A 15,498-nucleotide genomic window follows, 5' to 3' on the forward strand; every position below is an offset into this window, starting at 1 on the left:
GTGAATTATAACTTTTTTATTTATTAGGTAGTTGAGTTTATTGTGATTTTATTGTTCTATTAAATTGCTTCATTTTTTCGCAACTGTATGAAAAGTAGTTGTTCAGTACACGTGCGGAACCTTCACTGCAACTTGTTCCGACTTTTTGCAATGACAGGCTTTCTGCACTTGTAATGAAATATACTATTCATACCAAATCTTTTGACAGAATAGAACACACAATACGGAATCCCCGATAAAACATACACTATAACCGTATAAATTTCTAAGTGGACAATATTTCCACCTTTTACAGTACCTGCATGGCATCAGACCCGGGTTATCTAGTTAAAATAGCAAATGAAATGATAGACTGCCCAGAATTACTTTATTAATTTTGTTACAAATAAAACTCTCATAAGGGGCTCGAATCTTCTTCATATTCCTTTGTACGTTGGGTATCTAGAAGTTTATTACGTCATAAGGGCTTACAGATAAAAAACTGACGCAGATTTATTATACAATTCAATTTAACAATTTAAATATAAATTTATTATTTATTTATCAATAATATTGCCTTTTGTTTTTTTAAGATTGCTGTGTACAGTTCGTAAATATAATATAACACTTGATCGAATTTGAACACAATCAAGTACCTAGTTTGTATAAGTTTGTTAATTTCAATTACACGCACCTAATGTAGGTATCGCTGATCTAAGGACGATGAATACTATTCTTTCGTGATACAGTTTTTACTAGTAGGTACAAACGATAGAGTTAATCAGTTTAATGACAGCCACTGAGTTACCTATAATAATGAAAGAAACTTTGAATAATAATTAGTTCTATTGTATTTAGTTAATTGTATAGATTAAGAAGCTGTATAATGGTTGTTTTCATATTTTGTAATTAGCAAGTAACTATTTGTGTAAACTTGTAAATAGCCTTTAATTTAAATATTTCCAAGTTTAAAAAAAATCATTAGTTATTAGCCGTAGTCACTGAAATTACTGGACCACTGTGACTTAACATTTTGTGTGTCTGAATGAGGAGTGCAATACCGATGTTGTCCACATATTCTCTTGTCATGATGAGCTCGACCAGCTTATAATATAATGTATTGACTATTGTATCTTAACACATGCCTGAAGCCGTGATATTGCGGCTGTCGATAGTAAGCACCATTTTTGCTGCATGTGATAACATTCACATGATGTGACAGCTGTCATATGCAACGAACGAGCGCAAGGAAAAATTTTGATGTGAAACATCTATAGCCGCACGTAAAACCGATTTCTGGCGTGGCGACGCATGCCGTGGTGACGCGTCGCCTTGTCACAGTAATACCGTCCTCAGAGGCAACATCGAATATAACTATTACCGAAGTCACTGATTAAACGAATTAAGTAGTCACGATTTGAAATAAATTCGTAAATTTTTGTATTTAATGAAAATAAATGTTTATTCAATAAATAGTCATCGTTATCTGGAAAAAAATCGTAATATTATTATACAAATCAAGTATCTTTTGCCTATTATTAAGAACATAGTTACATTGGCGCAGGCCATTTCCTGATATAAAATCCAGTAATCTCTGAGCTGGGGGTATGTTAATATTGTTATAATGTTGCATGTGTGTGTCAAATAAAAGATATTATTATTTGATATGCATCAGACCAGGTCATAAGGCACACATAGTTTTAATGTGATGACAAATGTTGAATTACAGGGAAATATAGACTACACATGTCCAGCGTCCAACGAATGCGAGATCAACAAGCGACGACGTAAGGCGTGTCAGGCGTGCCGCTTCCGGAAGTGTCTGCGGACCGGCATGTTGCGGGAGGGGGTGAGGCTGGACCGGGTGCGGGGGGGGCGCCAGAAGTACCGCCGAGCACCCGACCTGCCCGTCACCGCGCAGCAGAGGCCGCAGCTCGATGACATCAAGGTGACGATCACACTCCATTAGGCCTGCTTCAAACTCGGATTATATAGTCTTGGTTTAACATTACTACAGTGGGAGGGTCTTTTGCACAGGCCTTTTACTGCCGTGAAGCAGTAGGTAAGCATTACAGTGTTTGCGTCTGAAGGGCGCTGTAGCTAGTGAAATTACTGGGCAAATGAGACTTTACATCGTATGTCTCAATATTTGGGTTTTTCAAGAATCCAAAGCGGAACTGCATTGAAATGGGCAGGGCATATCAGTCACCATCAGCTGAACGTCCTGTTCGTCTCGTCCCTTATTTTCATAAAAAAAGTGACATTTTTCTATGTATTAGTACAAGAAACGAGTGTCGGTACGTCTGGATCTCCAGAGAACCCTCGAACTCCTATTACGTTTTCTAGATTCTAGAAGCCCTGACGTCATACGAACCGGAGCTACTGAGTTGCGGCGCGAGCCCGGCCGGCGTCACTGACCCCGCAGCCCGTACGCTCACCATGCTGGCGGAGCTCTACGACCGCGAGCTGGTCGACGTCATCGGCTGGGCCAAGCAGATCCCGGGCTTCACCGAACTCACACTTAACGATCAAGTGAGTTTGACATCAGTATGCATATGATTTAAACAAGAGGTAAATATTGCACTGATAACTTCTTATGAGAGAGTAAACCGTTTCGTAACGTAACGCGTTACAGCGCCAGTTTGTTTGCCCTTTCTCTCAGGCAGCGGTAGGCAGTCTCCTCCTTTCTCACTCTAACCAATTGTTACTTTTATAGGATCAAATAATGATACTAATGATGTCAATGATATTTAAAAGTATAGATAGGTTACCTAGACTAAATTCGATGTTTAAAAATGATTCACTTACGCACACATTAATCATTTAACATTTCAATAGCTCACTACATTACGATTAACTTGCTGAGATAAATCTAACTTGCTGATTGAGTCTTCGTTTAAGTTGAAACAACATAGAGTAATAATTTATCAGATATGACTTTTACCCGTACACAATGATTTATGTCTAAAATACGATTCACTCATGAGTTCATGTAGTAAAAGTTATAAAGTAGTAAACTGCATTGATATTAGGTAGATAATGTGTCATTGATTTTATAAAAAAATAGTTTAATATTGATTATAATATATAGCCACATTGATGATATTAATTATTTATATATAAAATAATAAAAAAACATACAGACACCAAAACAAAACCGAAAGGTATCTACAGTAAGGGTCCCATTTTTACAATTTTACTAACAACGGCTCCCAAAAAGTTTTAAGATTACAAATATTATTTTTTGTATCTTATATTATTTATGAATGTTTTTTGTTGAGGGTTTATTACAATAAGGTAATGGGAGAAGAAGAAAATGATCCATTGATTCTTCTGCAGTTAGCAAGGGATATACTGAAAAAACTCCTACGTAAACAAATAGCACTCACTGTCTACATCCGCTCTCTACCCTAAAACTTGTTTTAGTAGTTTGATAGTTCAGCTGCCTATATACGCACTTGTTTATTAAAAATTATTTCGTATTAAATTCACTGCAACAATGACTTTTTTATATCATTTCCTAAAATATTCTACCTCGATCATCCCGCAACAGACAGTATCAATATTTTGTCATTTCTGTATGTTAATCTATAATCGGCTTGGCGGCGATCGGCGTTGTCATGGCAACATATTTATTTTATTAGATAAATAATGAAATCATTTAAAATGTTATAATTCATGATTTCTTAACTGTGTACTTTTTTTTAATTTTTTTTACTTTCGTAATTAGTGCATCTTCCCATAACACAAGACGGCATTTTAGTGTTGTACCTATATCAAATTGTAAGCAATTCTGTCAACAACAAACGCATGCGTACCGTTTTCGTATCGAGAGAGCGACTACGACCCCATGCGCCAATTGATTCAATTTAGGCGATTGATTTTCGGCGCGCAATGACATATCTACCTCTTTTAATATTATAATAACATTGAATAATGTACATACACAAAATTCTAATGTACATATTCAAGAATTGTAACTGAGAATAAAATATAATATTTCATTATCAAGATTTTATTAATAAATAACGTTTCCTTACATTATCATATTAAAATAAACAAAATTTAAGTAATAACCTAACCTACGCTTTTCTCTAGTTATACAATATCAATAGTTTAGTTTAAGTTATCACTACTGTCGGACGTCCCGAGACGCACACGATTTTATTTTCATTAAACTTTAGACTTGTTTGTTGATTGATGATTTTATTTTGAGCAAGAAATAATTTTTTTAAATCATGCAAAACTATTCTGGGAAATTCAAATATTTGACAAGCGACGCCATTGGTCAGAGCGAATCTGATGCAATATACAGGCTGTCCCAAAGTTATGGGACATGAAGAGAAAGTACCTTAAATATCGAAGATAGGCTATTTTACTGAAAGAAGACTTTATGTTATTTTTAAAAGTTAGTACTTCTGCATTCAAAGATTTTCTAAAAATTACCTCGTCTGGGAATCGAACCGACTTAAATGTAAAAAAAAAACCCCTACTCTTATGATGCCAATCGAAAGAATGGCCAAAAACTAATAACTCTTTTTAATTAACATAGTATTTTAAAAGAAAGTAGTCAATTAAGTGGGTATTTTTTTGTATATTAATTAATTAAATGCTCAAAATGTGACCCCTCTTGTCTTACGCAAATCGCCAATCTTTTAATGAGTCCGCTGCCTGTTGATTTTCTTATCATTTTATGGTGAATACTCGATATGATATGGCACAATTCTGTTTGTAACTCGCCCACTCGTATCGTTTTTTGTATAGCATATCTTTCACGTATCTCCAAAAGAAGAAATCTAATGGTGTAAGGTCCGGGGATCTGGCCGGCCATCTAATCGGTCAATTCGTACCAATCCAAGTAGGAAAACATTCATTTTACGTTGTTCCTTTCTTTTAAAATACTATGTTACTTAAGAAGAGTTATTAGTTTTTGGCCATTCTTTCGATTGGCATTATAAAAGTAGGGGTGTTTTTTTTTTTACATTTAAGTCGGTTCGATTCCCAGACGAGGTAATTTTTAGAAAATCTTTGAATGCAGAAGTACTAACTTTTAAAAATAACATAAAGTCTTCTTTCAGTAAAATAGCCTATCTTCGATATTTAAGGTACTTTCTCTTCATGTCCCATAACTTTGGGACATCCTGTATAATGTGTCGTAGATAAGTTTCTGTTCTGTCAAAAGAATAGCTGAGATTTTCAAGTATAGGTAATATGTGTACACGGCCAGATGCGGCTCCTGCAGAGCACGTGGGCGGAGATGCTCAGTCTGATGCTGGCCTACCGCTCCATGTCCGCGGGCGGTGCGAGTGCGGCCGCGAACTCCTCGCTGCGGCTGCGGTTCGCGACCGACCTCACGCTGGACGAGCAGCAGGCGAGGGACATTGGCGCCCACGACCTCTACCTTCAGGTACGTACCACTGTTTTGAGTAATAAATGGCTTTGTTAATTCTAAGTAATGAATTACTTAGAATTAACAAAGACATTTATTGATTTACAATGATTCAATTTGAAGATGTACTTTTCATTTATTTATTTATTTATTTTGTATGGATCTCCAACAGTTGTACATATTAACTTACATCTAACACATGCCTTATAACTAAATATTTATATGTACTACCAATTATAGGAGAACACATCATTCCATAAAAATAACAGTGGTTAATTTGCATTTAATGTGACTATAAACTACTTAAGTGCGCCGTGGACACTGGAAAAGTGCGCCGCAAATAAGTTACAAGTTTCTTTTAGTGCATTCGATTGCCTTTGTCCTAAGTACATCGATGGCGGATATACCGAAGAGTTTTTACGTTTGTTGGAAATGTGTGTCCAGAAATATTTAGAATTTGTACCTATTTCGTGTTCTAGAGTACATATGTATTTGTCATAACATATTTCAGTGAGTTTTACACAGTCGTGACGTAGGTATTGAAATTCTAGTAAATCTAAGGGATTATTATAGATCTTGTACCTTGAATGATATTTCTTTTTTTGCCTTAATAGATATATCAAGTAGGAATTATACCAAACTGGGTGTCTATTTCTATATTTTTTACTTTTAGGTACATACAGATTTATTATTTTATAAAGTATTAGGTACAATTGATTGACCATATCGTTAATGTAAAAGTTCATTTACCCATGAGATTTCGTCCAGGGCTTTAGTTATTTGAGCGTAGTCACCTTTAATATAGTTCGTTTTTTGGTGTTTCACAGGATTTGAGTTATGACTAGATGGAATTGCAATAGAAACTTCTAATGGTGGATGGTGGGTGTCAACATTACGTATAGGGTTGGAACATTCATTAATCTTTACTATTTCGGAATTACATAAAACTAAGTCCAAAATTTTTTTGTTACAATTTATAATTGAATTAAATTGCTTGAAGTCATTCAATTCTAAGAAATCTAAGAGTAAATTCTGTGTATTATTATTGCTGTTTAAAATTGGTAAAAGATACGTACCAGAGCTATGTTGTTCCCAGATAATATTTGAAATATTGAAGTCACCTGCTATTAACGTCTATTTTGTGTTATACTTATTCATGATTTCATTGGTTTTGTTAATATATGTACTCAGTAGGTTTTGAGTTAAGGGTGGTAGTAGGTAAGAAACACAGATTTTAAGACATTCACATTTCTTGCCACTAAAAATCTTAACCTTCACCCAAAGATCTTCGCATTTACTATTGTGATTTGATATGGCACAAGATGTTAAATTGTTACATACTGCTATAAGAACCCCGCCACCAATTTTGTTATTTGCACGATCTTTTCTGTACACTGTGTATCTGTTGTCAAAGATTTCTGAATCATAAACTGTACAGTTTAGCCACGTTTCTGTAAGGATTATAATGTCAAAATTATTTCTTTGGACTTTTAATGAGACATCTCGCACATTAGATCTTAGGCCTTTCATTGAAACTTAATTATTCATTATTTGAGTAAAAATAGTCGCTAACAATTAGAGAGTTTTAACAAACAATAAAACTTACCTATTATTTTTCTGATATATCCGGAATCCATATTGAGTCAAAACCTTGCTTTTCAAGCGTTTTCGATGCTAGCGACATCTATCTCCCTTCCGGTTTGTGCGTGCAGTGCCACCTAGTGTTTCTTTTACGGACTAAAGTTGTTAAGTTGGAATGACGCACAAAATATTTCCTCATTATAAGGCTCAATGTACTAGGTAGACATTACCTGGATTCCGGATATCTCAGAATTATTTAATAGGTAAGTTTTATTGTTTGTTAAAACTCTCCATTATTTGTTTCGTCTTCGATATCCGGAATCCATATTGAGTGATATGTTTATTATCTCCTGGTACTCTTTACGATGATGCTATAATGTGTTGATTGCATAAATAAAATTAAATGAGAATTGATTAAAATCGATATATTAATTATTGGTATACAATAATTAAAGATCAAAATATCATCTATTTGACAGCATTAAAATAATTAGATAAGGAAAGGGTCTCCTGATTATTAACATAAGAAATGATTTGTTTCTAATAGTACTTCCGAAATGTGTGTTGTAATTTCCAATTTCCCGTGGACAGAATCTGATCGATGCTAAAATTTTCTAACCAGTTTAAGGATCCAACTGCCGAACGAACTGAACCAGGTGGGGTGTTAATTCCTGCATCTTTAAGTGCTGATTTTACCCAGCCCTCTATTATTGTTCTCGTAGCAGGTCGTGGACTACCCCTGGTTGTAATAAATAAATGACTGTAGTTGCCTCTCTCACGGCGTTCCTGTGATACCTGTATCAGACGTCTAATCAAGTACACACAGCAGATCTTTTGGTTGGTCTTCTTAAGCATTTTCCACCCGTACTGTCTGTGAATACTGGCCAAAGCAAGACTGAATCACCTTCATCTATAAAGTTTCCTGAGCCTATATGCAGCAAGGTGAGATCATGGACTCTTCTGCCGGACGACAATAATAACAAGATTGCAGTTCGTTTAGAAACTTCAAACATATTATTTTCATTAGGATTGACTTAAGATAAATGACCTATAAGAATTTTAGGATCCCAAATAGGGGGTTTTAAAGCTTTTACTCGTGATACCGAAATTGCTTTTAGTATATGCTTAATAAAGTAATTTGAAGATAAATCAACGTTATTGGTGATATTGGTAAAAGTTGAAATCACGGATTTATGGACAAGTATAGTTCTACAGGCCAATCCTTCTACATTGTGGAGGTAAGCTAAGTATCGTGCCACCTCTGTAGGAGAAGGAAATTTTAAATTTGTTGAACCCTTAGCACACCATTGTTTCCATTTTCTCCATGCTGGCGCATAAGTGTTAAGAGTTGATTTTCGCCAACTGGATAGCAATAAGGCTTTATCTTCTTCTGACCAATCCTCGATTACCTCTGACCGTCCAAAATCAGCCACGCTTCCAACTGGATTTCTTGTATTCGAGGTGGATGCATCCACGTCCTTGTGTCTACCAGTACTCTGTGAAGATTTGCAATGCGAAACGGGGCTTGTATTGCTCTGCGCTGGATGTCGGCTATCCAGAAGGATCTCGTCCATTGTGGGGCTATCAATATGTAAAGACCCTGAGCCTCGCTTAAGTGCTGCAATACCAGAGGAAACAAGTTTGGCGGGGGGAACAACCATGCTTGCCGAAAGTTCCATTGTTGACAAAACGCATTGTGAAATAGGGCTTGACTGTCTTGAGTGTCTCTCGTTACGTAACAGTCCACTACATGAGCCGTATTTGATGCAAACAGGTCCACGACTGGAGTTCCCTACATCTGAAATATAATTTGAGTAGCTTCGTGTGTCAGATGCCATTCGGACAAGAGGCCCCTTTGGCGTGACAAGGCATCTACTTCGACATTGAACCGCCCCGGGAAGTACTGAGCTGTTATGCATGTCTCCAACTCGTCTAGGAGAACCAGTAACTTCTTTGTCAATTTGAGTAATTTCTTTGACTTGGTCCCACCTTCCTTGTTGATATAAGCTACCACTGTGCTGTTGTCGGTTTGGATCAGTATGTGACATTGGGGCAATTGATCCTTCTTTTCCGATATTGCTGCAAAAACTGCATATAGCTCTTTGACATTTACATGCCAGCGTTTCTGTGTCTCTGTCCACTGACCTTTGATCATGGATTGTCCAACCTGAGCACCCCATCCCATATCGGAGGCGTCCGATGTTAGGAGATGGGAGAACGGGGGACTGTGAATCGGTGTCGTACCCGAGGCTGCGTTGTACCCCCATTTCATTTCTGTCACGGCAGGTTCTGGCAACTGAAACGGTTGGTAAGGGTGTAGTTTTGGAAGCTGTCGACTGTAATATTGTAACGTTCGACAATGAAGCCTTCCTCTCCGAATCACGAATGTGGCATAGTTGAGTCTCCCCAGTAGGGACTGGGCCTGTTTGAGGGACCAACTGCCTTTCGACATCTGTTTCTGAAGTGCTTTGCGGAGCGTAGTGCACTTCGGCTCTGACAAGGATCTCGTGTTGTGTTCGGTGTTCCATAGAATTCCTAAAAACTAATTGACGAGTCGGAGCCAGAACAGATTTGTCGAAATTTATCGTCCATCCCAGTGTCTGCATGAAGTGTACTGCAAAAGCTATGTGATCGTAAAGTATCCGGCGATTTTGATTTACGATCATAAAATCGTCGAGATATACTACGCACCTTATGTTGTGTGACCTTAGATGTTCTGCGATCCAGTTTGTCACTGTGGCAAAAGTCCTTGGTGCCGAGGACAGGCCGAAGGGTAAGCAGGTCATCTGGAGCAGTTTCCCTTTGTAGCTCAGTCTCAGGAATCTGCGATGTTCTCTGGCAATCGGCACGTGGAAATAAGCCTGGCTCAAATCTAATTTTGCCATCCAATCTCGATTCTGTAAAAACTGTGGCACTCGGAAATGGCTGAACAGATGGAATTCCTTGGAATTCCGTTTTTACAAATTCGTTTAACTTTCTGAGATTGAATATCGGTCGAAGCGATCCGTCCGACTTCGGGACAAGAAAAAAGGTTGAAAGGTAACTGGGAGAAGTTTCGGCTTCCTCTAGAATTTGGGACTTGAGCATCACTTCTATTTGTTGGGTCATTAGAACACTCTCTTTGGTTTTGAAACATTCCAGTACTAGACGACTTGGGGTTATTAGGGGTGGTTTCAACATAAAAGGGATGCGCATACCTTTTAAGATTTGACAGACATGCGGTGGTGCTCCAATTTCTTTCCAGATATGATAATACTGCTTTAGACACCCACCTCGAAATGCTCGCGAGTCATGCACGGCGATTGAAATGTCTAGTCGGGGAGTCAGAACGGTGCTTTCTTGGTTTTCCATTCTGTCTGTCATCTGAGAATGATTTTGATTTAATAATTTTGCCTCTTTTAGAGCTGTTACGAAATGGCTTTTCATTCAGTTGCTTGCTTGTGGAAGGCTTAGGAATATTATCATTCCTCTGAGGTTGCCTAATTGAACTGTTGCTGTATCCCTGTGTTGTACGCATTGCTGATCTGGCGGCAGACAATTTCTCGGCCCCCCCAATTTTTTGAATCAAGATATTTATTTGTTCGTTATTAAACAAATACTCTGCGGATGGTGGGATTTTCCTCAGAGCTTCAGAATGATACTCATCAGGAATTTGTTTAAGAAGCAGTTCGCGACGGTTCTGAATGGTATCAGCTCGCCTACCGCAAGCAAGTTGTATTAAATCATCTGTAATTTTCATGTAAGTAGAATCTTTATTAAACAATTGATTAATTTTTTTGAAAAAGTGAAGTATGTGTTAGATTTGTTTCCTTATTTCCAGACCAATCAATTATTTCTTGTAATATTTTACCCAACTCATCTTTGTGTCAAAAGAGCATTCGTCATAGCAGAGAAAGAACGTTCTTAAAGATATTGACGATATTCTTCAGTGGATTGAGAACCAAAACGTTTTAACTCGTCATTAATTTCTAGTTCTACAAATCCAGGTGTCGTAACGTATTTCTTTTGTACTTCAGGAAACCGTACCGAATTCCATTCCTTACAATTAAATCTTTGCAATTCTTTTAACTTAGTGAGGTACTTTTCATTTGATTTAGGGTAGATCGGATCTTTAACTATTGTAGATGACTCAGCTAAAACCAGTTGATTTTTATCCTGATCGTTATTTGGGGGCACTAATGAGAAACTCGAACACGATTGAGAACCCGATGTCTGCATTGAGGGTACATCAGAATTTAATGACGTAATCGGAACATTCTTTAAACACGACGTTGCAACCTCTAAGCAAGATTGGTTTTTTGTATGTGAGGTATTCGCAGAATTTAACTGATTATTAATCATATCTGATTGAGATTGGGTAGTGATATTTGTTAAGAAAGCAACTTGTTGTGATAATAATTCAAATTGGGAATCACTTACTTGGCGCACTCGTTTCGACTTACGAATGTGTGATTTTCCCTGCTGCTTATCGGTATTTGAACTGGATTCACTCTCCGAACTGGAACTCGATGACGAATTTTTGCTACTTCTCTCTACATATCTTCTTTTATTTGAAGCACTTATATTTCACTAATTGAATTAGGCTCCATTTAGAAGGGAGACAAAGTAAAGCTTAAATAACTTTTTTTAAATTTAATTTGCTTTACTAAATTAGCTAGATCGATGTGAACGCAACGAAAAACGGCGCTATAATGAGGAAAAGATTTTGTGCGTCATTCCAACTTAAGGACTTTAGTCCGTAAAAGAAACACCAGGTGGCACTGCACGCACAAACCGGAAGGGAGATAGATGTCGCTAGCATCGAAAACGCTTGAAAAGCAAGGCTTTGACTCAATATGGATTCCGGATATCGAAGACGAAACACATAATGTCAATTTTATACATTTTACCATACCAAAACCGAATTGCCACTCTTAAATATATTTTTACAGCTATTATTATTATTAAAAATACTCAAACGTCGAGTAAGTTCATGTGCCGAGCTTGGCCATGAGCATTATACACAAACCAGCCATCGCTTCCCTCGATCATTTTTTAGGAATGGGAGCGACTCGCCTCACGATGCCGCCACAAGCAATGTAATGTTAATGTTAGCTTTTATGCTAATAAAAATTACGATATATCAAATAATAAATTTATTTATTACTCGGGCTAGATAATTTTAATCATTTTAAAACGCGCAAAAAGAATGAGAATAGATATGCTCACTCGTTTTCATTTCTCTTATCCCTACAAAGTCAGTGAAAAGTGGAAAAAATCAAATATAAATTTTGCAGTTGCATGTTGTGTTAAAGTCCAGTTTTAACTGTAGACTGTGATAAGAATTCGATGCTTCGAAAATAATATTTTTATATATATATTTTTTAAACGATGAAGGTACTACTCTGTCAAGAAAGTACCAGGAAAAGATCAATAATACACAAAATGTTATTCATCCAAATTTATTTTATCACCTTTAAAGTATGCTCCTTCAGAAACGATACATTTACGCCAACGAATAATCAAATCATCAAAACATTTTTTAAACGCTATTTCCGGAATTGAGTTCAGTTCTCGCTGCGTATTCTCCGTTGCCTCCGTGCCACGAAGTGGTAATTTGAGTGTAGGAAAAAGAAAGAAGACGGCTGGAACCGTATATGGTGAATGTGATGGTTGCTCGATGGTATTTGTTGAGTGTTTGGTCAAAAATACGTTTACAATGCTAACCTGGGCGAAGACGCATTATCGTGATGCCAGGGGCGTGCATTCCGTATTTGCCAATAGGCATAGCCTACCTCCCATATTTAAGAGTCTCACTAGATTATAAGTTAATTCAGATAAATTTAGTTCTTTTATTCTATAATCGAACATCTATTGAACACCCAACCAGTAATTTTTTCGTTACGCGATATACTAAATACCTATAGTAGGCAGTTCCGATAATGCCTACTCAAGGCTAGTAGAATATGTTCAATTTCTTTAACAAAATTTATTTGTCAAGCTTATACGACCACAGCAAAAACTATTCATGACTGTATATCGTTCTTAAATATGACCATCGCAATTTGACTTCTTTGGCACTTCCTGGGTAGGCAAGCTTATAACAGTTCGAACTGACGACTGCAGCTGTCACGGATTAAACTTACGAAAGAAATTATACCTACATTATGATTTATGAGTAACTATTATGACGTATCTTGTTCGCTTAGTGTCCGAGTTTCAACCTTATTGCGCTCCCATAAGAGTGTTGACATCGCACATGACGTGATTTTGAAATATGAAATATCACCTTTTCGGAAATAAAAATATATTGTTCAGTAATCAACAATGACAGCACCATTTTTTTACTTGTTGTGTTTTCGTGTACTTTATATCACGGGCGTGAATTATTAAGCTAATTACATTAGTTATTTGTTTTGTGTTGATTTGTTTATTGTTAATTATATTTAGTGTTTGTATTGGGGAAAAAAAGAAGTTGCTGTGTGTTTTGTGTTTAAAATAGGTAACTAGTAAGGAATTAAAATATAATGGAGAAATTCCAGTGTCGCAATTGTGACGAAAATACGATTTGTTTACAGAAATTAGGTACGTATCCTTTTCCACAATTTTCGTTCGTAGATAAAATAAAAATTATTTCTCTTAATAGACCAATGCGAAATATTAGTTTAACTCAACAAAAAAGGTAAAACTATGATATTTCAATACAAAGTATTACGAAAAATACACTTGGCGAGCTGGATGCCGCCATTCCAATTTATTGTTCTGCTTTCCTTGCTGTTTATTTTTTACAACGAGGACTGCGTGGAATGATACTGGTTAAGGTGACTTGAATAATTTGACAAATCTTGTTAAAAACACGATCTATTTGACAGAATGGTAGAAAAATGTTGGTAAGTGAACTTATATTTATTCTTATAACAGGAACTAAATGTTTAAATATTAATCGCAACTACGACTAGTTAGGCTTCCAGTGCCTACCGTGCTGGAAAACCAATGCACGCCACTGAGTGGTGCAAACTCCATGAATTTTCTTTCCACATATCTATCTTTTTCGCAGAATTTGCTCTCTTAAATGCCGCATACCGCTTAAATAATAATATTTTTTATTTACCGTTTGACCTTCAGGCAAGAATTGAAGAAGAATTGTCAAAACAATCGCGGTGTTGTGCACTCGGAATTCTTTGGGAAACAGTCGACATGACTTTTGATCTATTTTGGTATGGTATTTTCGGTTTCGGTTCAGTTGGAAGGCGCCTCTCCGAAATTTGTTGACTTTTGTAGTTTGCATGTAAAACTCGTAAACCCATGTCTCGTCACCAGTAACGTTTGATGAATGTTGGGTCGGAATTGACTCCTTCTAGCAAAAAAAAGTGCACTATCTAAATGCACTTTCCATTTGGTTAAATATTCTATTGAGCCTCAATTCTTTTTATTGCGTAAATCTACAGATTAGTATGCGTCGATGTCTGGCTGTATTCGGTGCGTGTTTTGAGAAACTGTCGAAACATAATATAATGTTTTCTAGTGAATTAAGTAATGAGTTCAAATGAGTCCTTATCTGTATTTTATCGTTTGAATTAATTATTTCTTCAAACGCTTTATTAATAATATTTAAGTTATGATTCAGTCGCATTTCGCTTTCATTCAACTTATATATAGAACTATTAAAAGTAGAAATGGTGTAAAGTTAATGGAAATTTCTAGTAAATTCAAGATCAAATCGAACAGAGTAAAAAGGTTGAAAAATGTGTAAGCAGGATAAAAATAGTTAAAAGAAATTTCTAGAACAATTTAAATTTAAAGATGGAATGGGAGAATCATTTTGAAAACAGAACAGATTATTGAGTATTTGGAGAAAATTCAGGTCTTTTGGGATTAATCGGGTGGTAATATGTTTCATACCCAAATGATTAGTTAAAATGGTATAGATCGACTCGTGAGATACAGAAGGTTCGGCGGTTACCTCTCTCAAATTTGAATGAGTATTTTCAGTCACTAGATTTAGCGAACGTCTATTTGTGGCCGGTTTTACTTTCAATCATATATGACTTCGTTTACCCTCTCTACAAGAACAAGTAACTTGTATGATTTTAAAACCAATAATGGTTGAGTTTATTGCCAATTCTTTTCAAAATGAATAGTTTTAGAATAAGTGGTAGTGCTAAAATGTAATCGATGACTCAATAAAGTTTGAAAACAAAATTTTATGAACGATGCGGGACTCGACTTCTCGCGCTCCGGGCGAGTGACATATCGTCATAAAATTTTTATGTTTTGTTCAGCTCTCGATATTTGATTAGATTGAATTTGTACAAAACAAATTGTTTAGAGCCAATAAAGAGCCAGGCGAGTCGCGTTCCAGATATCGGTGGTGGTGCGGCGCCTGGAGCGCGCGGCGGCCGTGCGCGAGGAGTGCTTCCTGCTGAAGGCGCTGGTGCTGGCCAACTCCGAGGCCCGCATCGACGAGGGCAGCGCGCTGCGCCGTCTGCGCGACTCTGTCCTGGCCGCGCTCAACGACGCCGTGTCCGCGCTGCGGTGAGCTGACACCCGCTACCAGCTAGCGAAGTTAT

At 36.8% G+C, this 15,498-nt stretch overlaps 1 protein-coding gene across 5 annotated transcripts in view; it reads left to right on the forward strand.

Moving 5' to 3' along the window:
* LOC126965902 (steroid hormone receptor ERR1) overlaps window positions 1–15,498 on the forward strand; it is a 77,793-nt gene that overhangs the window by 53,134 nt on the left and 9,161 nt on the right. For 3 of the 5 annotated variants that reach the window (XM_050809677.1, XM_050809673.1, XM_050809674.1), the window contains 4 exons: window positions 1,709–1,927; window positions 2,326–2,511; window positions 5,186–5,386; window positions 15,291–15,463. In XM_050809677.1, the coding sequence (XP_050665634.1) occupies window positions 1,709–1,927; window positions 2,326–2,511; window positions 5,186–5,386; window positions 15,291–15,463 (779 nt within the window). The remainder of the gene's footprint in view (window positions 1–1,708; window positions 1,928–2,325; window positions 2,512–5,185; window positions 5,387–15,290; window positions 15,464–15,498) is intronic. The other 2 variants (XM_050809675.1, XM_050809676.1) reach the window with 1 other exon arrangement.

Source organism: Leptidea sinapis, chromosome 9 (assembly GCF_905404315.1).
Source record: "Leptidea sinapis chromosome 9, ilLepSina1.1, whole genome shotgun sequence".
In the NCBI taxonomy this organism is placed as follows: Eukaryota; Metazoa; Arthropoda; class Insecta; order Lepidoptera; family Pieridae; genus Leptidea; species Leptidea sinapis.